A 21415-nucleotide genomic window follows, 5' to 3' on the forward strand; every position below is an offset into this window, starting at 1 on the left:
AAAAGGGACCCTATTCTCTGAGTGTTTGAATCACATACAATTGAATCAACAAATTGGTTTAGGCCCATGGGGCTCACTTGGCAGTCAGTCCCCCGCCCCACCCTGCCCTACCCAAACAACCTTATTAGCAGTTATTGTGACCCAGCCAGAAAGACTGTCAGAAAATGGCCTGGGACCTGGGCTGGCCATCCAGCTCGGTGCCTGTAGTGTAGCTAGGTCAGATCCTCTGGCCTCTGGCCTCTGCCCTGTTATGTTCCACATAGCCTTTCCTGCATGGAAAACCCAGTAGGAACTGAGGCTGAGGCAGAGATGCTTGGAGGGAGGTGGGGCTTTCCTGGTAGCCCCAGAAGTTCAGAGAGGCTGTGGGTAGCATTAAAAAGTCAGCTGAGAGGGAAATATTTTCTTGCCTTCCTCCAACAGTTGCTCAGAATTGGCGTAACCCATCCTGTGGACCTGGTGAGGGACAATGCCCAGGAGGAGGGGCTTGTCTTACAGTGTCAGGTGCTATACGGGCCAGGGACTGTAGAACATGTTCTTCTCCTTCATCAGCAGTCTCCAGATGGCTGTAGCTTGGAGGCAGGGCCTCTCCTGAGCAGCTTGGTGTGATGGAAAGAGGTGCTGGTGCTGGGAGCTGGGAGCTGGGAGCGCCCATGGGCACTGCAGCCCCCACCCCCAGAGAGCAACTCCTCCTAGGCCTGGGGGTACCTGCAGCGCTGTTGTCTCACAGTCCTTGGGGACTCTAGTGTGGGTGACAGTCAAAGAGGCCTTTTCAGGAGATAGTGAAGTGACTGGCATCCAGAACAATTTCCACTTTGCCCCAGAAAGGCATGCCTCTGGCCCTACTCAGTTCTTCGTGGCATTGGCCTTGCTCAAAATGAAAACACCGGAGAGAACATCAGTTAGATTCCTACCTATGTCTAGCCCTCTCTACCAACTTCCTTGTACCCTGTCCCTAAGAGGGAGCAGTTCTTTGTCATCATAACATATGTGTGTGGCACTCTACTCAGCTGACTGTGGCTCTGGGGTACTGACTGTGGCTCTAGTATATAGCTACCAAGTCAGAGCTAGCCAAGAATGAGCCGCACTGCAGTGATCAGCCAAGTCTGTGAAATGGCCCAGCACACACCCAACAAATGATTGGGTTTCCTCTGTGCACTGATCCTGCCATCACTGCCTGGCAGCTCTCTCTTCTAACAGTCTGCAAGTAGCCTTAGACAAGACAGTCTGTCTTTAAACATGCCTCCCCACTGACCAACCAGGGCCAGACTTGTGCTTGCCAAAATGATTGAGGGTTAGACAGCATCACTAAGGAACAGGCGCAGAAGGTGCCTGCAATCCAGCACGTTCTGGAAGGGCAGGTCTGGGGATGCAAGTGACAGTCAGCACTGGCAGTGCATGTGGGGAAGACACCCATGTACCGTTCCCTCGCTCACAGGGAGTGTCCTCTGGGCAAGGCCGCAGACATAACTTGATTTCTATCCATTGCTGGCTGGAGTCTGACCTCAGATTCTCTCTGGAGGTCAGCCACTGGAGGAGTCCTGGAAATTTAGCAGAGCTGCCCCAATTTCGGCTCTTCTAGCCTGAGAAGCTGGACTCATTGCTGGACTCCAAGGCTAGCCCTTAGGTGCCCTGGACCTCTTCTCCCCAACTGCCTTCCTGGCTCCTTTCACCTTTGTTCTATGCATTTCCCTCTATCTTCAAGAGCATGGATGCCCTGCCTTGCTAACCCCTCCTGGTCAGTCCCCCATTAGGCTCTTCCCTCACTTTCTCACCTGCTGCTACCTGATCTTCTGTTTGGTGGGATGGCAAGCCCACCTAAGACCAGAGCACTAGCTTCCCGCCTAGTGGTTCCCTGGCAAATGTGGAGTTTGCCCTGTCTGGGAAACTCTGCCTCCTCTCCATTAGCTCCTGTGAAGCCATACACACACTGGGGAGCCTTACCCACACCCAGACAGTCATGCAGTTATGTTGAGCAGAGTATCATTTTGCTTCAGCTAGCCTGATAGCCTGGGCATGGCCATCCCTGGTGGCTCTAGAGGCACCTGTGATCTGCAGTTCCCTGCCAGCCCCTTCCAGGAAACAGGCAGGGAAAGATGGGGTTTGCAGGGGCAGGTCTCTGTAGGAGAGTCCAGGCAGGACCAGCATCCTCTGCTCTTTGGACATTTTTAAGGGAAGAAATAGAAGGTCTGTTTTCTGGGGCTTCCTTCTCTAATTCCTAGTGGGGTTTTGGGGACTCCCTTGCCAATCAAAAAAGATTCAAGTCTTTTGTGACTCAGCTCCTCCTATGAGTGAATCCCTGGTTAGATCATATGTTAGCCCTCTGTATCTGAGGCTTAGCTCAACTCTCTTTCTGAGTTCTTAGGTAGATCATGTGCTAGCCACATGTATTTGAGACCTGGCTCCTTCTCAGATCCCACTCCAGAACGTCTCCTCTCCCTTGCCCATCATCCTGTCCAAAGCCATGTAGACTTCAGGACCTTCTCTGATCTGGGGTCCCCATGATAGGTGGTTTTGCCTGTCCTGGGCATCCCTTCATCTACTTCATGCTGCTGGTGTTTCACCTTGTTCCGTCATCTCCTGGGATGCCTACTGCTTCCCCATCTGCCTTTGACCTCTCTAGAGCTGAATGCTGGTATCTGTCTTGTAAACCACCACCTCATCAGGCCAAGTGCAAGGCAAGCTACACAGCATAGTAAGAGTGTCAGGGTCTTTAGGGGCTCCAGAGTTGACCCCCTCTCTGGACTCTCTCCCTGGCCTTGCCTCTTTGGTCCTCTGGACATTTATATAATGTTATAGGTATGTAGCATCAGGGTTAAAGCCAAAGGCCTTGAGGTCAGAACACGCATCAGCTTTGTGATGTCTGCTATGGTCCCAGCTAGCACCTTCTGCCATTAGACAGAGTGCCATCCGGTGATGAAGAATGGTGAGCCACATGTATAACTGAAGCTGGTGCCTGCCTAGGTTTGGAGCCACCATGGTCTCCCACAGTCAGGGAGCAAGTCCTGGTACCCTATAGCTCTCATAACTAAGCTATTCTTGAAACTCAGCCTTCCTCCTTTTCCAGACTACAAGTCCCTTCTCCATTAAGGACTCTTTACTGCATGGTGATTTGGCTGCTGGTCAGACATTTATGAAGGACTACCTGTGTACCAGAAACCATGCTAAACATCCCTCCTGTATATTACAGCCTGTCATCCTTGCAGTCCATAAAGCAGTCTAGCATCCTCATAGTGTAGAGAAGGTCCAGATGCAGAGGGCCTGCTCCCTCATCCATCCACAGAGATGGTGCAGGACTCATACTCAGGTCCCTGTCCAAATCCTTGCTCATTCTATCACCTTCTATGTCCTGTGTGTGTGGTTTCTGTCTCTTGGTTCCCTATTCCTTACCCCCATGACATCCCACCCACCGCATGAAGAACCTCTTGCTTTAAAAGTTATTCTCAGCAGCAATCCTGAGTCCCATAGGCAAATGGGATGGTGGTTGAATTGAAGAGGCAAGGAATCACACTGATCTTCATAATAAGTAGGAGGGGAGCTGATCTGAGCTAATTTGAAATAACATTTCTATTTATTCTTATTTTCTGTGTGTTGGTGCTTTGCCTGCATGCATGCCTGTGGGAGGGTGTCAGATCCCCTGGAACTGGAGTCACAGACACTTGTGAACTCCATGTTGTTGCTGGGAGTTGAACCCTGAACCTCTGGAAGAGTAGCCAGTGCTCTTAACCACTGAGCTACATCTCCAGCCCCCAAACTTCTTTCTAAGGAGGTGGCTCAGTTATAAGATCCTGGTTACACACCAGTGTCTGCCTCAGAAACTATTCAGGAGAGTTGGCACCAAGTGGGTCCCATGCCTACATGTGACAACACCAGTTCCTTAGGTTCAAGTGGAGAATCATGTGGAGGGGTGCCTTTTGGTCCCTGAAGGAGCATCCCACATGAGCATCATAGTCTTTGAGAAGCCTGATATTGAAGCTCAGGGGCACCCTCTACTGGTGGGTCCACACATCCACAAGAGGACCCCCCCCACCCCACCCCTTAGCATGACCCTGGTTACCAGTGTATAGCAAGCATTTCCAGGGTTTGATCTTTTCCCCCTGAGCCTATGGCAGTTACTTTCTTTTCTCTTGCTGACTTGGGGTTCCCTTAGGTCCCTTTGGCCTCAGTGTCACAATAGAAACAAGTAATTGCTGTAAATCAGTCCCTGCGATAGTGTGTACATGTGAACACTCAAACAGCCCTACAAGCTGAGGATATGACTGTCCTTGTGCCACAAAGAAGGAAACAGAGGCAGTAAGACCAAGGAGCATGCTGGCACAGTAAGGGGAAGAGCTGAGGTCAAAACCCAGCCTGCAGGAAACAAGCTCCTGAATACATTCATACTGTCAAAACTGAATGCCTGTGAGCTGCAGCTGGGGCTTAAAGCTGCGGGGCCTAGTAGTTTTTCAAGCTGGCTATGTTTTTGAGTCATCATTGAAGTCTGGGGTCTTCTCCTGACTTCTGCCAGTGACTTTAGCCATTCAAATGCCACAGTTCTTGGAGAGAAATCTGTCACTTCCTCATACCAGCATCTTTCCCAGTGAGCCCAAGGTCTAGTATGCATTCTGGACCATAGAGGCTCATGCTTTTTCTCCTGTGGCGGGGTGGGGGGAGGACAAAGAACCACAGTCATGCCATCAGATCTGGAAAGGGACTAGTGAAAGGCTTTAGGAACAAAAGCCAATATGAGACCAGTCAAGAGATGTGAATGGGTCAGGCCAGAGAAGCAGGAGTGGCACTAGGCATCTTCTCCTCACCTTCATGTTGCCTCCCTGCACCACCACCACCACCCCCGGCTCTGTTAGGCAGTTGCACAGGGTGGCCAGGGGGCTCCAGGACAAGAGCTGACGAGCCCAGGGTTGGGCGTCATGGCACAGGTGGAAGAGCTCAGGGTTGCTTCTCTATCTGCTTGGTGAGGATAAGAAGGAGCAATGATGATAGGTCTACTGCAGGCAGAGTTCAGAGTGCCTGGAGCATTGTGACCTCACCCATTTGTCTGTCTTTCTGCAGGTGGACAGTCCCTTTAGTTCAGGCAGCCCTTCCAGAGGACTCTTCTCCAGGGGCCCCCAGCCTCGGCCCTCCAGCCCTGTGTCTGCTCCTGTGAGACCCAAGACAAGCCCTGGATCTCCCAAAACTGTGTTCCCATTCTCCTACCAGGAGTCTCCTCCACGCTCACCACGCCGCATGAGCTTCAGTGGGATCTTCCGCTCCTCATCCAAAGAGTCTTCACCCAACTCCAACCCCTCTACCTCTCCCGGGGGCATCAGGTTCTTCTCACGGTCCAGAAAAAGTAAGACATTGATGCTATGGTTTCAGGTGGGTGCTGGGCTGTGAGGGGCCCTCCCTGTAACCACTCGGCCACACAGCATCTGAGCCATAGGGTAGCTGCTGGTGACTTGGTGCTAGCCACACCTTCTTGTGCAGTGACATTCATTTCTATCTGCTGTTTGTTGTCAGCACTGTCTTCCAGTGTGGTGACTCGGTGGTGTGAACTCAGTGGCATGACCTAGAAAATTCCTGAGGTTCACAGTCTGACTTGGGAGGACAAATGTCCACTTCTAGTGCTCAGGGTAGGGCTGCACCTAAGGCCAGTGTGCTGCCTGGTATGGCTCTGGTCCCTGGCGTTTGGGGTCTAGGGACTGTGACTCTTTATGAAAGACCTTTAGTTTTTCTCTCTGGGACCCTGGGCACCTGGAAACACAGGGAAGGAAACACATTGACTGGAGAAACATGAAGGAAATGTGCGTGTTAGAACAAGAGCAACCTTTTGACTCATAAGTTACTTGTGGTCTAAAGATGAGTATTGTCCCTTGAGCACTGTTGGTCATAGTGAGAAAGGCTGAGGCTAACTCCCAAGGCTGTGGTAAGGTGTCCTGGCAAAAGCAACTTAAGGAACAAAGGGTTTGGCTAACAGTTCTGTAGAGATACAGTCCATCCTGGTGAGGAAGGCGCGATAGGGGGAGCAAGAGGCTGGCTGGTCGCATTGCATCCATACCCTGGAAGCTAAGACTAAACAGCAAATAGGGCCAGGCAGAGGGAGGGAGGAAGGGAGGGAGGGAGGGAGGGAGGGAGGGAGGGAGGGAGGGAGGAAGGGAGGGAGGGAGGGAGGGAGGGAGGAAGGGAGGGAGGCAGGGAGGGAGGAAGGGAGGGAGGAAGGAAGGAACTCTTCCATGCCCCAGTGATTCACCTCTTAAAGATTCTGTGGTTTTCCCAGACACACACCTGGGGACTATGTGTTCAAATGGGAGCCTGAAGGGGCCATTCCACACTCAAACTACCACAGGGAGCATGTGTCCTCCTGTCTATAGCTTCTTCCCAGTTTCTCTGCTAATTTAGAATGTTTGCATCTTGTCTTGCAAGACCATTTGTGGAAACACTTTAGCCTTTCTGAGTTGTGAGTTATTATAAGAATTCCCTTCCTCTATTATTTTGTGTGTACATGTGGTCTGTGGGATATTGTTCCTAGTAGCCTAAAAGCTATGTCCCCAGGATGACAGACAGTTCTTCTGCCTTTCCATGAACCTGTAATATGCAAACTGTAATATCATACTGTGACTGAGGCATTGCCTGTGTGATGGTGTTCTTTGAGGCCAATACTACCAAGGAAAAGTATCTGTGCATCCCCAAAGCCCAGTTAAGAGCAGAATGTTCTGGCACTGACATTAAAACATTCTAGAGAGCTTCCTCTGGTTTCTGGACCATACCCTGAGATTCTCACATACAGTTGTCTCTCACTATTTCACAAGGTTCCAGAATTCACTATGGAGACCAAACCCCAGAGATGCCCAAGTCCTTTTATATAAAAATAATGTAGCAGTTGTACAATCCTATATAATCCTCTCATGCACTTTTAAAAAACGTTTTAAAATCTTTTTTATCAGTGTTTTGCCTGCATTTTATGTCAGTATACCATGCATATGTAGTGCCTGAGGAGGCTGGAGTCACAGATAGTTGCCAGCTGTCATGTGGCTGCTGGGGATTGAACTTGGATGCTTTGGAAGGGCAACCAATGCTCTTAACTCCTTAGCCATCTCTTCAGCCCCCTTCCATATATTTTAAATCTTCTCTGGATTATTTATAAAACCTAGCATAATGTGCATACTATGTGAACAGTTAAAACATGTGTAAATACATTATGCTGTCGTCTAGGAAAAGAGTTGGTGAGATGACTCAGCAGGTAAAGAAGGTGCTTGCCCTCAGCCTGACGACTTGAGTTCCATCCCTAGAAGGCATATAAAGGTAGGAAGGCAGAAATGACATCACAGAATTGTCTCCAACCTTTCTGGCACCTCCCAATTACACACACACACACACACACACACACACACCATCCCACAATAATTTTAGAGTCTGTGCATACTCTGTATAGATGGAATTAAAAACAATTTTGGCCTGTGGTTGGTTGCATCTACAGATGAGGAGGGTCAGCTCCATTGTGTGACCTCTCTAAATGGAGGGACCAGCTGGTTAGATTTCAGCTGAGTGGTCTCATGCCTGGGTCACTTACAAGTAGGCTGTATTTGCCTCCAGGGCTGTAATCATAGAGTCCCACAAGCTGGGAGGCTTAAGAAATCGTTGAGTTATGTTCTGAAATGCAGTCCTAGAGCCAAAGTCCAAAAGACAGGTGAATGGGCCCAGCTCCTCTGAAGGTGCTGGAAAGGACTGGCTCAGGAAATTTTCACTTTATCTGAGGTATTCCTGGTGTGTGTGTGTGTGTGTGCGTGCGTGCGCGCGCGCGCGTGTGTGTGTGTGTGTGCGCGCGGGTGTATATGTGTATATGTGTATGTGTGTATATGTGTATGTGTATATGTGTATATGTGTATGTGTGTATATGTGTATGTGTGTATGTTCCTAGAGCTGGAGCCCCGAGCCTCATTTGTACTTGGCGAGTGCCCCCACTGAGCTCCATCACCTGTCCTGTTTTACTTTCTTTTTTAAAGTAAAACCATGAGCCCACTGTATAGCCCAGGCAGGCTTTCCTCCTGCAATCCTCCTCCCCCTGAGTAGCTGGGATTACAGGTCTGTGCCACTACATCTACCTTAAAAGATAAATACATGTTTTAAAATGAGTTTGGTGTGTGTGGTAGGTGTTGTCTGGAAGCTGGGGAGAGAGGTCAGAGCAGGGACAGCTAAGGCTATTGTTCAGGATCAAAGCCAGCATTAGGATGTTTGATGTGACGGGCCAGGAGAATGAGCCACAAGAGAGGCTTCCTCATTATGGTGGCTAGGGCAGACATGGGAGACCCAGCCAGAATTAGCACAAGCCATGCATGTGATGTGTACTCAGCGAGAGTGTGGGAACTTGGTGCACACAACAGGCGTGTCCTCAGTGTAGGAGCATACATAGTTGGTGCAGGAGCAGCTTCTGTGAGCACAGGAGTACATGCTGTGACCCTAGGCGGACTTGCCCAGTGCTACATGGAGAATGCTATTGTGAAGAACCAGATCTTGCCCCATGCCACACACTGACATGAATGTCTATCTTCCCTAGGAGACAACCTCAGAGTCCCAGCACCATGCCCAGGTGCATGGAAGGGCGGGCAGAATGGGCCACCATCACACTTCACAGATGGGAAGTTGAAGCTGCAGACTGAGGGGCGCAGACCCCCACCCTCAAGCAGCCACTCCCGAAATATCTAGCTTCTAAGAGGCAGGGAAAGATGCTGGCTCAGAAGCAGAAAGGCTGATGCCTCGGGTCCTCATTCATGCTCTGAGAAACCTTGCTATGGGTGAGGTTCACAGTCCATGTCCTGTGTCTAACACTCCAGATGTATCTGAGCTCCTGGGCTACTTTACCTTCCAGAAACCAAATGTGGCTGCCTCATCAGCACAGGGCCTGCAACCTGCACTGAGTCCTGAGCTCCAAGGCAGTGTGTGAGCTTTGCAAGCTTGGGCATCAGTTTGTTCCAAGTCAGCAAAGTAGGCAGCTGTTGGCAGAGTGGGGTAGGGCCACATGAAGTTTACAGGATGTGACAAAAGTTGGGGACCACAGTTCCCCAGCACTGGAGGCATTTATTGGATGGGATCACAGACAGTGACCACAGACCCCTTTTCTAACTCCTTGGCCAGGAGTTCATGCTGCCTCTTGCATTTTAGTATTCTAAAAGACCCTTCTATGTTCAGACAAGGGGCCTTGGGAAGACTTCTCTTCCCTACCCTCCAAGGCAGCTGTGGACCGACTGGGCTTAGGAAGGGTTATAGAATGTCTCTGGCCTTCAAAGAAAGATGGAAATTGATCAGGTTGAGTGGAAGGACTTGGCTTCTTGGGGGAAGCCCATGGGATGAGGGCTTCTTGGAAAACCAAGTCTTTCTCCAGGGCAGCTTCTCATGTTGTTGCCCCTTGAGGCACCATGTCCAGCTCCTGGGCTTTCCTCTCAGCCACGAGGTACCAATGTGCAGGTCCGGAGCCAGCCGGAGCCCACAGCAGCAGATTGCCTGACCTCCCCATCTGGAGTTTCATTTGGGCCTGACTTTAAGAGTAGACAGTTTATCTACTGTCCCTGAGGCCTGAGCATCTATCCCTAGATGAAAGTGCTCAGTCAATGCATTGCTCCTCACCGCCCCAGAATCCATTCCACAGCTCAGAGGGGCTTCCTGGTAATCGTCCACTGCAGGGATGTCAGGAGGGCATTGCTCATTGCCCAGAGCCCTGAGAGGACTTTTCTGCCTGGTCTCTTTGCCATCTGGTCAGGTGACCCACTTTTGTCTAGAGTGGACAGTAATCATTTACCCTCTGCACTGCCTGCCGGTTGTCTTTGACTCGCGTTCATACAAAAGGACCTTGGGGTGTGTCATGCCTTATTTCTGAGGCTGTTTTTGGTCCTCATTCTTGCACTGTCACCCTACTGTGGTTTTGTTTTGTTTTTGAAATGAGGTCTTGCTGTGTTGCCCAGGTTGGCCTCCAATAGCTATGTAGCCCAGGGTAGCCTCAAATGTATACTTCCACGATATGGGATTAAAGGCAAGTGCCATCACACCTAGCGTACTTCTGGCTTTTTAAACTAGGACAGCTTTTTGGGAGGATTTGGGGTGTCATACGGTCCTTTGTCCTCTACAAGTGTGACACCAGTCACATGAGATGAAGGGTCTATGCTACCTCAAGTAATTACATCTGCAGTGGCTTTAATTCCCAAAGAAGGCCACATCTGAGATTCTGAGAAAGACATAAATTCAGGAATCTAATTTATCCACACAAGTGCCAGCCACAGCAACAGCTGACCTTCTTTGACATTTGTCTTGTTTCCTTTGCTAAGATCTAGTCTCATGCCTACCAAAGCTAGTTTCTTCTTGGTTTTCTCTTTTTGTTGCTGCTACATGTTTTAGAGCTTGTTTTGCTTTTGAACAGAGTCTCACTGTGAGGGATAGTAACTCATGATCCTCCTGCCTCAGCTTCCTGAGTGCTGAGATTATAGACATATGCTTCCATGTCTGTCTCTCATTTCTGTTAAAAAAAAAAAAAAAACAGTGGAAAGCTGATTATGGAGCCCCAGCATAGCCCTTAGACGAGGCCACTGAGGGAGACAGCCTCTCCATGGAGTTGTGATGACCTTGCAGAGACAAGGGCTCAGAATGGATTAGAATTCCCAAATGTGGGTAGGTGGGGTTTTCAGGGTGGGACTGGATTAGAGTTGGATGACAACCACAAGCCAACAGCCCAGGATTGGTGGGAAGAACATGGCAGGGCACAGACTGTCTAACAGTGTGAGGAGGCATGTCACAAGTGTCAAACCCATTAATAGGCCAGCCTAGAGAGGCAGCCATTGCTGATGAAGACACCAACAAAGGATGCTTGCTGTCCTTCAATAGGACCCAAGTTCAACTTTTCAGTACACGTGGGAACAGTTTACAACCACCTATAACTCCAGTTTCAGGATTTTGACATTCCCTTTTATCCTCTGGGGGCGCCTGCATATACATGGCAAACACACACGTGCACAGCCACATATACATGTACACCCCCACAATGCACACCCACACATGTACACACATGCACACTCACACATGCACATGCACACACACCCACACACATGTACACCCAAACACACACACACACACACACATTTTTAAATAAAAGACAACAGCCAACGCCCACATAAACAGAGCATTATAATTTGGACTTAGTGTTTTGACTGGAAAGAAGAGGTAGTTGGTTCAGCCCCCTCCCCCAATGTATTCTCAATTTATGATCCTCAAAAAAGGATCTTCCCATTCTTCTTCAGCCAAGGCTGAAGGGGCTCAGCTTCCCTCATGCCCCGAGCATGCACCTTACTTGGGAGTCTTCTTTGGGAATCCCACCTTCTCCTGGAAGTAAAACCTACACAAGAGTCTGGGAAGCCCCCAGGGCCCACCTTGTGTGGCAGCCAGGGCCCGCACAGGTGTAGGAATCAGCCCTGTGCACTGTCAGACCTTCCGCTTTTGGGTCACGGGCTTCCTTTTCCTGGCCATATGTTTCCTTTTCCATGTGCCCTTGTGTCAATTCTGAGAAGTGCAGACACTCTAGCTGGGTCTTGAAAAACAAATGAAGGTGTCTTTTAGGCAGAAGCCAGTGACCTCAGCTGTCCGAGAACTTGGAATCCTTTGACATTTTGTCACCTCAGAAGGAAGCAGGTTGCCCTGAGGTTGTCTTTCCAGTGTGGCTCAAGATCCACATACTCCCTGCACAGCTCTTCTGAGATCCCAAGAGGCCAAAATCAAGCATCATCTTCAGTCACTCCCTAACTTACCTGTTTGTCTGTTTTTGAGATAGCGTTTCTCACTGAACTTGGAGCTATCCAGTTGGCTAGGCTGGCTGGCCAACAAGCTTCTCATGGATCCTCCTGTCTGTCTTCCCAGCTGGAACTGCAGCCCCTGCCCCTGCCCCTTTTCTTTCTTCAAACACAGGACTGCGCTCTACTGCCTGGGTATTTCCCCAGCTCCCTCCGCCCCTTTTAAATAAGACAAAGGTGTCTCTTGTGACCGTGTGCAGATTGCTGAGTAATTTTGATTTGCCTCACCTCCCAACCCTTCTATTTTCCCAGGCTCCCAGCTGCCATTGTTATCGCTGAGATCCCTTAAGACAATTCCTCTAGAAATTTCTTCCTCTAGCCCACGCATGCCACCACCCACCCTGTTAGAAAGCAGTGGGTTGTCTAAGCATTTTTCTTTGCTGTAAATGAAGCTGGTGGGATAGACTTGGGACCTCTACTCTGCTGCCCCTCCGTCTGGTTGCCCAAGTTAAGTGGCAGAGGCACCATGCTGCTACGCTTTTCTTGGTGGTCTGCTATGCTCCTACTTACACCGTATTGCCAAAACAGGAGATGAAAGTGAGTCTGAAATTCCTGTTTAATGGTCTTGGCAGGATTCTATACCCCTGTACGGGGAGGGGGACCATCCACCACCATTAGGAATCACCTAGTGCAGCCACATAGTGACCAGTGGGTCAGGATGCTAAGGGAGAGGGAGAAGGTGAAAGTCAGGTTATAAGGCCAGTGGGGAATTACACAAATTAAATCTATTTCAGGCCTTACTAGGAGGAAGGTTTTTTTAATAATACAATTTGATTTAATCCTTATAGCAACTATTACGGGTTGATTTGTGTCCTTCCCAACCCTAAATAATCTGTTGACTCCTAATCCTCAATACCTTGGAATGCAGGCTTACTTGGAAATAGGATCACTGCAGATGTCATTAGTCCGGGTGAAGTCACTAAGGGGGACTCTGATCCAGTGTGACTGATGCCGGGAAAGGAAAGGCCTTGTGACACAGAGACAGGGCTTGGAGTGACACCACTATGAGCCTACCAACACAAAGATGGCAGCAGTGGCAGACTGAAGACAGGGCAGCGCTCCTCCATGGAGTCCCCACTCTTACCCAGCAGGACCTCCAGCCTCTGGGTGGAGAGGGAACAGGTTTCCGTTTCCAATTGGGCCCCTAAGTGGTGAGTGTGCACAGTAAAGCCTTGTGCTTGCTGGGCTGGTGGTCCTTCCGAATCCAGTCATTGAGGGCTTCCCTCTTGCTTTCAGTGAAGGCTGAGCAGGAAGACACTGACCTCAGCCTCTCACTTCACAGACAGGGAAGGAAGTGTGGAGTGCAGGCCTCAAGCCTAGAGCCTGGAGCTCCTGTCAGGCAGGAGGTGAGCCAGGGAGAGCACTCCTGGCCCATCCAGTCTGGTTGACAAGAGTATGAGAGGTAAGATACAGGTGGGGTGAATATTTGAGTCTTGGGGCTTGCTTCTCACAGACCACAAAAGAAGCAAACAGCAAATTGGTAGGTGCTTTTCATTGGTTTGGAAAGTATGAATGCTCTGCTGGTTTTTATACACTGTTAATTTGGGTGATGTATCTTATTGAACCTCATGGTCCTAAGTCACTAGTCTTCCTGGAGTCATCCACTGGGCCCCCTCCTGGCTGTTTAGAGAGCTGCCTGTTGTGTATGCACATGCCTATCCCGTTTGTTGTGGGGGGAGTCATGTTATCCTCACGCCACCCACTGGGGACCCCAGTTCATTCTGAACCTCAGCAACCCTCCCAGGTAGCTGTTGACACTCAGCACAGAAGGCAAGTGGCTTGCTCCAGGTCACAAATGTGTGCATTACTTTTGCCAGACTCCCAGGGCATGGAACTATACAACCCCCTCACACACACATATACCCAGTTAATCCTGTCTGGAAACCCGTTCACAGAGACACCCACGATGTGCCACCCCATCTCCTAGGTGTTGCTAAACCTGGTCGAGTTGACACAAGGTTAAACCATCATACGAAGCTTGGTACTGGCAGTGGTGTGTGTGAACTAGTTGGCACCAGATGAGCATGTGCCCAGCAAAGTCTGCCTCTCTCCTACAGCCCCCGGGATTTGCTCTTGGGAAGCACTGAACTGCATGTGGGTTTCAAAGTGCTGCCCTGATTTAAGTGACTCTGTCCCTGCTGTGTCCTCTGTGTGGGCTTGAAAAGCTACACACAGCCTGCCTTCCCTGTGAGTGCTGCAGTGTGGTACCCGGCACACTACAGAGCCATCTCCCACATAGCAGCCATGACATTGGCCATGCTGCCCTCTGCTCCAGAACATTCCTCTCGGCTTCCCTCTACCTATCCTAGGCCCGTTGTCCCCCAGTCTGTCACATCTACCAGTGTGTACAGTATGTCCCTTACCACAGGTGCTGACAGCCCCTGACAGCTGCGATCCCTCTTCCTGGCTTGACTTCATTAAGACACGGGGGGGGGGGGGGGTGGCATGAGGCAGAGCTGGCCTGATCCAGTTGTCATGTCCGTCTTCTGTGGTCCAGGGACTTGCTTCACAGTGAGGTCAGAAGTTGACTGGCCATGTAAGAAATAGATGTGCCCTCCCAACAAAGAGCATGAGGGCGTCCCTGATCCCTCTGCTGAGCTGTGGACATGGTTTCCAGAAAAAAGAACAAAGACCACCATACAACATGGCTGAGCAGAAAGTGGGCAAGACGATTCTCAGAGTGGCTTCCAACATGAAGTTAGCCTGTCCACACTTCATTGTTTTTTTATGAAAAGCTTCCTTACTGTTCAGACTCCTTCAAGTCGTGTGTGTGTGTGTGTGTGTGTATGTGTGTGTGTGTGTGTCCATGTTGCATGTGTATCCACGTGCACGTGGGTCCGTGTGCACACTCAAGCATGCATGCCATTAAAGCATCAGGGCTCCTCCCATCTTGACTCAGGTGAGCTGTGGACAAAGTGTGATGACTTCCAAAAACAGGGCTGGAGGGGTGGAGTGGCGATAGGACCACAGACCTTCATTCCCACTAGAGGAAAACAAATCAGTGTGAAAGGTGGGTAGAGCAGTGTGGGAACTGTACTGTCTCTGACAAGGACATTGGACAGGAACAGAGAAACAGCCATCAAAGCTGGAGAGGCTAGGGATATGCAAGTACATTTGTAAGTGTATCAGTTGCCGTCTAGGTAAAGCCCCCTTCATGCAGACTTCCAGTGGAAGACATCAGACCCACATCTTGCCATAAAGTCATTTCTAGGTTCTTTCTGTGCTTCCCCTCCTACCTTAGTTTAGCTTTTAAAAAGTTTACTATTGTAGCCAGGTGGTGGTGGCGCACACCTTTGATCCCAGCACTTAGGAGGCAGAGGCAGGAAGATCTCTGTGAGTTTGAGGCCAGCCTGGTCTACAGAGCAAGTTCCAGGACAGGGTCCAAAGCTACACAGAGAAACCCTGTCTTAACCCCCCCTCAAATTTACCATGATGTGCATGTGTGTGCATGCGTGTGTGTGTGCGGGCACTTGCGCGCGCGCGTGTGTATGTGTGTGCGTGTGTGCGTGTGTGTGTGTGTGTGTGTGTGTGTGTGTGTGTGTGTGTGTGTAACATATATGTGGAGGCCAGAGGCCAGTCTTAGTTGTTGTTCTTCAGTTACTTTCCACCTCATTTTTCTAGGTGGGGCTTCTTTGATGGCCTGGGGCTCACAAGTAGTCTATTCTGGCCAGCCAGGGAGTCCCAGGAATCCCCCAGTCTCCTCCTTCCCTGTGCCAAGATTGCCAGTGCACCCTACCACACCTGGCTCTTTTTAAAAATGTGTTCTAGGTGTCAAACTCAGATTCTCATATGTCACAGCAAGCACTTTGTTGTCTTGGACATTTCCCCAGCTCTAAAAAGTTCATTGATAGATTTTTGTGTCATCTGAGAGCCTCTATGAGATGTCTTATGCTACATTAACCACTTGGGACAGCCACTATTCCATCTATGTCCCTCTTATTCTCTTCATCTTTATTGTTTAAGCTTTTTAAATATCTGATTTCACTCACACTGTGTAGGATTGTGTAAGATGAGAACAAAGCTGGAGTCCCGTTGTTCAGGGCATGGTCCTGCATGCAGGCCTCCTCTGTTGCGCATGTTTTCCTGGCTTTGTGGCCTAATGGCCACTAGGGGGTGCCACAGCCTCACATGCTGAGCCTCTTGCAGGAGCCCCTGTGGTCCTTCCCAGAGGAAAGAGGCAAGAACCAGTCCTGTTTATGTCTTGTCCAGGCAAAATGAGGAAGCTACAAAGAAGATGCACACCTCTAACATTCAGCCAGTGCCTCACAAGGCCATGCTAAATGCTGGTCCACAGCAAACAAGCTTGTCCCTGCCCTATCAAGAGGAGTGCAGGGGTTGCTGCTACAGACAGGAAAATCAGCAGCAGCATCTCTGATGGGAAGACATTTGATCCAGCATGGGATGGAGACAGAGAGGACTCAGGTGGACAGCTGCAAAGATGGCATGCCTGACAGGGGATGGCAGCTCCTCTCTCCTGTCCTTTGAGACCTCGGAGAGCTGGTCAGCGTGGGCAGACCTGGAGAGGATAACAGCTAGCTGCAGTGATGTCAGAAGAGGGTGGGGCCCCACTGGTGGATCCCAGGGTTCTAGGCTTTGCATGAATGGTTAGGGGAACCATAGGATGTCAGCCAGGACACCAATCTAATGGGCTCCATCCTCCTTGGAGTCATCTTTTCAGGCCTGTTTTCTCTAGAAATCTTTGCCTGACTATGCTTGGCTTGAGCAGTCCTCCAGAGTGGGAGCTGAACTGTTACTACAAGCACGTTTACGGTCTGTTGCCTCCTGACTGGCTTCTCTTGCTTGCTTGTCTCTTTGAGAACCACGTACCGAGCTTCGTGTGTTCGACCCTTCCCCCATCTCTTCCAATCCTAGCACATCTACTGTCACCATCCCACCAGTCAGTGCACAGAGGGCCACCTACGTGGGCAAGGCCAGCACCACTAGGCTGACAATGGATGGCCCTGCAGCCTGTGGGGAGGCTTCCCATCTCCTTGTTGCCTTCTGCCTGCTGTGGGATGTGAGACCCAGAACTCAGTTCCTTTTCTCAATTTCTCCTTCTCCTGAAGATGAGAAAGGTCCTGGCAGATGTCTTCAGATTAAGATGTACCCTATAGCTAACATGAAAACCAGATGTCAACAGATGCTATAACAGGTGTTTTCTCGGCCCCTCATGATCATGGTATTGGCAGTGGTATTGGGAAGTAAGATGAGGCAATACTGTGTCAGCTCCTCCTTGCTGATGGAACTGGTCCCACTGGCATTGGGACATTATATTTATCCTACCAGGAAAGAAAGGGGGAAAAAATGTCCACCTCTTCTGATTACAGAAAGGCTATTCTATGCCAAGACTACAGCCCCAGGCAGGACAGTGAAAATCAAAGGTGGAGATTTCACACTGGCCCCCTAGGTAACTTGCATCTGCCAGGTAGAAAATCCGAGCATTGAGCATGCAAATGAAGCTGTGCAGCTTTATTGCAGCATGGTTTAAACTTTTTTCTTGATTGCCTTCTGCAGTTGAGAGTTTGGGAGACAACAGAGTTATGCAGGATGACAACCCGAGTTCAAGCCCTAGAACCAATGTAAAACGTGGGCATGGTGGCATGCCTTTCCAGTCCCAGTGATGGGAAGGCAGAGACAGAGGACCCCTAGAGCTTGCTGGCCAGCCTGGCTAGCCTGATTAGTAAGATCTAGGTTCAGTGAGAAACTGTCTCCAAAAAGTGAGGTATATGGTACCTGAAGAATAGCTGGGGTAGTGGCCTCCAAATATTACAACCACACATTTTTGTGTACATGTTTGTTCTCTCTCTCCCTCTGTCTGTCTGTCTGTCTCTCTCTCTCTCTCTCTCTCTCTCTCTCTCTCTCACACACACACACACACACACACACACACACACACACACACACACACGCTCTTAAACACAATACATTTGATGTTATCATCTGGTACATAATGCCTTCCTCATGACACGGAATTTCCCTGGTCTGTCTTCTGAGTCTCTGTATTATTTTAGCATGCCTTATCCAAAACACACAGCTGATTTTATGACCTGGGTGGAGGGAGTGGTTGCAGTCGGGACAGTACCACCCTAGATAGTCAGAGAATCTGAGATGGGTTTGGAAGGCCTGCCAGTCAAGTCTGGCTGGGGTGTGGGGAATCAGCTGGATGGAGGGACTGACCTGATGAGTTCTGGCCAGAGATGTAGAAGCTGTGTTTTCTAGCTTGGGTTTCCAGGACCAACTCAGCCTTGACCGAGGTCATGTGTACTCCAAACCTCGGAAGGAATTTCATTTTCTGTTTGTGGTTAGAGTGGCCCAGTTCTGCCAGGAAGACCAGGGTTCTCTGGCACCCTGAGCAGGGTGACTCGCATGGCCCCCTTTCCCTGAGTGTGGATCTTTATCAGAGCATGTGTCATGACAGCCTTTGAAATTCGAATGAGCTTGCAGAGGAGTTTGTTTAACTTGTAAGACTCAGGCCTTTCATACCATTGTGGCCTTGGATCCTAGACAGACCTTCCTTTATGGCCCAGCAACTAGGAGCTTATTTTTCAAATAAAAGTCTGTTTTCCCATAAAACGCTGGAGATTTTGTGCTGTGTGAGGAAGAATGAACTCCAACTTTCAAGCCTTCAATTTGGAGCCTCCAAGTCTACAATTTACATGCCAAGGGCTTCCCCGGGGCTGGAGGAGCCCTGCCCCGGCTTGCCCTGTACAACAAACAGGGCGGCGGAGCAGCCTATGTGGATCAATGGGCCATTGTGCCAGGTGCAGAGCAGAAACGGAGTGAGTTTGGTCCTCCAGCCCTGGTGTCACTCTGCAGACTACTGACCCACCAGCACCTTCTTCTACGGGCACTTTTCCCATTGCCTGCCAGGCAGGGTCCTGCAGGAACGTAGAACTTGTGTGTACTGAAAACAGAAGGGCTTAGTCCAGGCTCAGACGGCTACAGTCATGTGGCTCTGTGGTTGTGAAGTGAGGGAGAGCTGAGGTACCCACAGTAGCCTGAAAGGTGACCCAGAGATTAGGGAAAAGCAACAACAACAACAACAAAAAGCAAAAAGCCCTCCCACCCTGGCTGGGAAGAATTTAAAAAGGAAGACTATGTAGAAGAGCCAAGGGTACCCAAGGAGGATGGGACATGAGCTGTGTCCTGCCCAAAAGGAACGGGAGCCATAGGGACTGTACCCAAGCCAGTCAAACTTACCAAGGTCAGACCCCGCTGAGAAGGAACCCGGGCAACTCTCCCAGGGTCTGTGTCCCCTGGGATAGGGGAGGGTAAGGAGCAGATGAGAGAACTCACATGGTAATAGGGGACATGGAGTGGCTGTGGGGCCATGTCACGGCCTGGGTCTCAGGAACAGATCTATCTAGTTACTCCCAGTACTTTACACACAGGCACCTCACGCTTTAGTATAGCAGCAGCAGGCAGATTGGTGACGGAACACTGTAGAACCTTCACCATAAGGAGCCCAAGTCTCAGGTTCACCTGGTGTGCTTCCTTCTTTGTTCATGGTCACCTGTTCAGTGTATACCTGGGGTACTACTGAGGGTCTCCAATGGTGGTGGTCTTTTGCTGTTAGTTTTCAGAGTATGGTGCCTGGGCATTGGTTCTGACACTGGAGAGACAGTGAATGGTGGTCACTAGCCTTCCTGAAGTATAGCCAGAGGGAGAGCCTGTGAAGAGAAAGCTTAAAATGGGGGGGGGGGGATGACAGGGAGGGGACCCTAGCAAACTGGAGATATCTTTGTGAGCAAAGTGGTGCTTTTCCCAAAGGCCAGAGAACAGTGAACAGAGTATGTCATGCCACACCAAACTGGGAGCCAGGCCATCTCTCCTTCTGCAGACCCCATGGGATGGAGATCTATCCTGCTTCTGGAAGAACCCTTTAGACAGCCACAAGGGTTTCCTCCTCTCTTCTTTAGGTCTCTGATCCAGTGGCCCAGTGCCAGGGTGGCCACAGGAAGAAAAAGGGCAGCAGGAGAAACTGATGAAGGCGTTAAACAGAGGTGTCATTGGCATGAGTGAGAAGGGGAGGCTGTATATGCCACCTGGCAGAAAGATGGTCTGCAGATGGGTTAACGCAAATAAAAGACCCCGACTCAGATATCGGGGTCCAAGCTTCAAGCTGAAGATCTCAGAAGCAAAGCAGCGAGCCCCTAGTTCTTTCTTCTACCTGTCTCTGTGAGTCCTCAGAAGCAAAAGTTATCAGTTCCTGTCGCCTCCTGCCTTGCATTTCTTTCTCTGTCCAGCCATATCACTCCTGCTTTCCCCTCCCTGCTGCTGGGATCAAAGGTGTGAGCTCTGTTACTCTTCACTCTGTGGAGGCCATGGTGGCCTTGAACTCAGAGAGATCTATCTGCCTGTCTCCTGAATCCTGGGATTAAAGGTGTGTGCCACCACCACCTAGCTCTGTGGCTAGCTAGTATGGCTGTTGGGATTAAAGGTGTGTATCACCATTGCCTGGCCTTTATGGCTTGTGGCTAGCTTTGCTTTCTGAATCCTCAGGCAAGCTTTAATAAATCATAATCTATCCCCACAGATGGGTACAAGGGGAACAGGAGACTCACACACACTGTTCAAAGGGTCTTGAACCAGCAATCTGGGTATGTCTTCAGATGCCAGGATCCAGACCTAGCATGAATTTTGCTCAGTGCCTAACAAAACTAGATTTACTCTGGCTGGCCTGTTCCCAGGCACAGCTCCTTCCTTGAAGGCCACAGCTCACCCAGCCTTGGCCAGCCATCCTCGCTGGGATCTGTGTTCACTGGCTACAGCTGGAGCTTTCCAGATCCCAGCAGCTGGCAGGTCTGTAGCCTCCTGAAAAACATGACTCAGACAGCCTTTCCACAAAGAAAGGAGAAGTATGTGTGGCATCCGGGTTTCCTGAAAAGTGTTGCCATTGCATGGCACAGCTATGTGACCTGGCACCCCGTACAACTCTAGGAGGGCACCCTCTGGTGGCTGCCATGCACCTGTCTGTGAAGGCGTTCGTGTCCCTGCCAGCCCAGGCTGGGCTGTGGGTGTTGGGAGTGAATCATGGAGTCTTCCTGTCCTGAGGCCTGCCTGAGTGACACTCCTGCTGTACTAGAGACAATAAAAGCCCTTGCTAGTAAGCATGGCATCTTTGCCCTCACCTTTTTATTGCTCAAATCTTCCCCCAACTCATCTTGAGACAGGGTTCTTCATATCCTTCCAGCTCTCTTCATATCTGAGGATGGCCTTGAACTTCTGATCCTTCTACCTCCATCGGGTATGGGATTACAGGCGGTGTATGTGGTGCTAAGGGCTGAAGCCAGGACTTCATGCATGTTAGACAAACATGGTACTGAGCCATGTCCCGAGCGTGTTTCATATCATTTTTAAAGTCCCTTTGGACAATTTCAAACTGACAAACAGTAATAATGCCAGGGTGCAGAGTGGTAGAGAAGGGTCGCTGACATCTGCTTCTGGCCTCCACGTTCCTGCGCATGCAAAGGTGCACATGTATCTGTGTGTGCATCCCCACAGGCAAACACACCTATACACACACCTGATACACACACGTTAAAACATTTCAACAATCTGAAGGGGTCTCTTATGCTTCTCACCCAGTTCACAAAGATAGCATCTTCCAACTT

At 50.0% G+C, this 21415-nt stretch overlaps 1 protein-coding gene across 2 annotated transcripts in view; it reads left to right on the forward strand.

Annotated features, from left to right (window-relative positions):
• The window catches only part of Prkag2 (protein kinase AMP-activated non-catalytic subunit gamma 2), a 242124-nt gene that overhangs the window by 68162 nt on the left and 152547 nt on the right, over positions 1-21415 (forward strand). For both annotated transcript variants that reach the window (XM_051203229.1, XM_051203230.1), the window contains exon 3: positions 5047-5326. In XM_051203229.1, the coding sequence (XP_051059186.1) occupies positions 5047-5326 (280 nt within the window). The remainder of the gene's footprint in view (positions 1-5046; positions 5327-21415) is intronic.

This window comes from Phodopus roborovskii, unplaced genomic scaffold, assembly GCF_943737965.1.
Source record: "Phodopus roborovskii unplaced genomic scaffold, PHOROB, whole genome shotgun sequence".
In the NCBI taxonomy this organism is placed as follows: domain Eukaryota; kingdom Metazoa; phylum Chordata; class Mammalia; order Rodentia; family Cricetidae; genus Phodopus; species Phodopus roborovskii.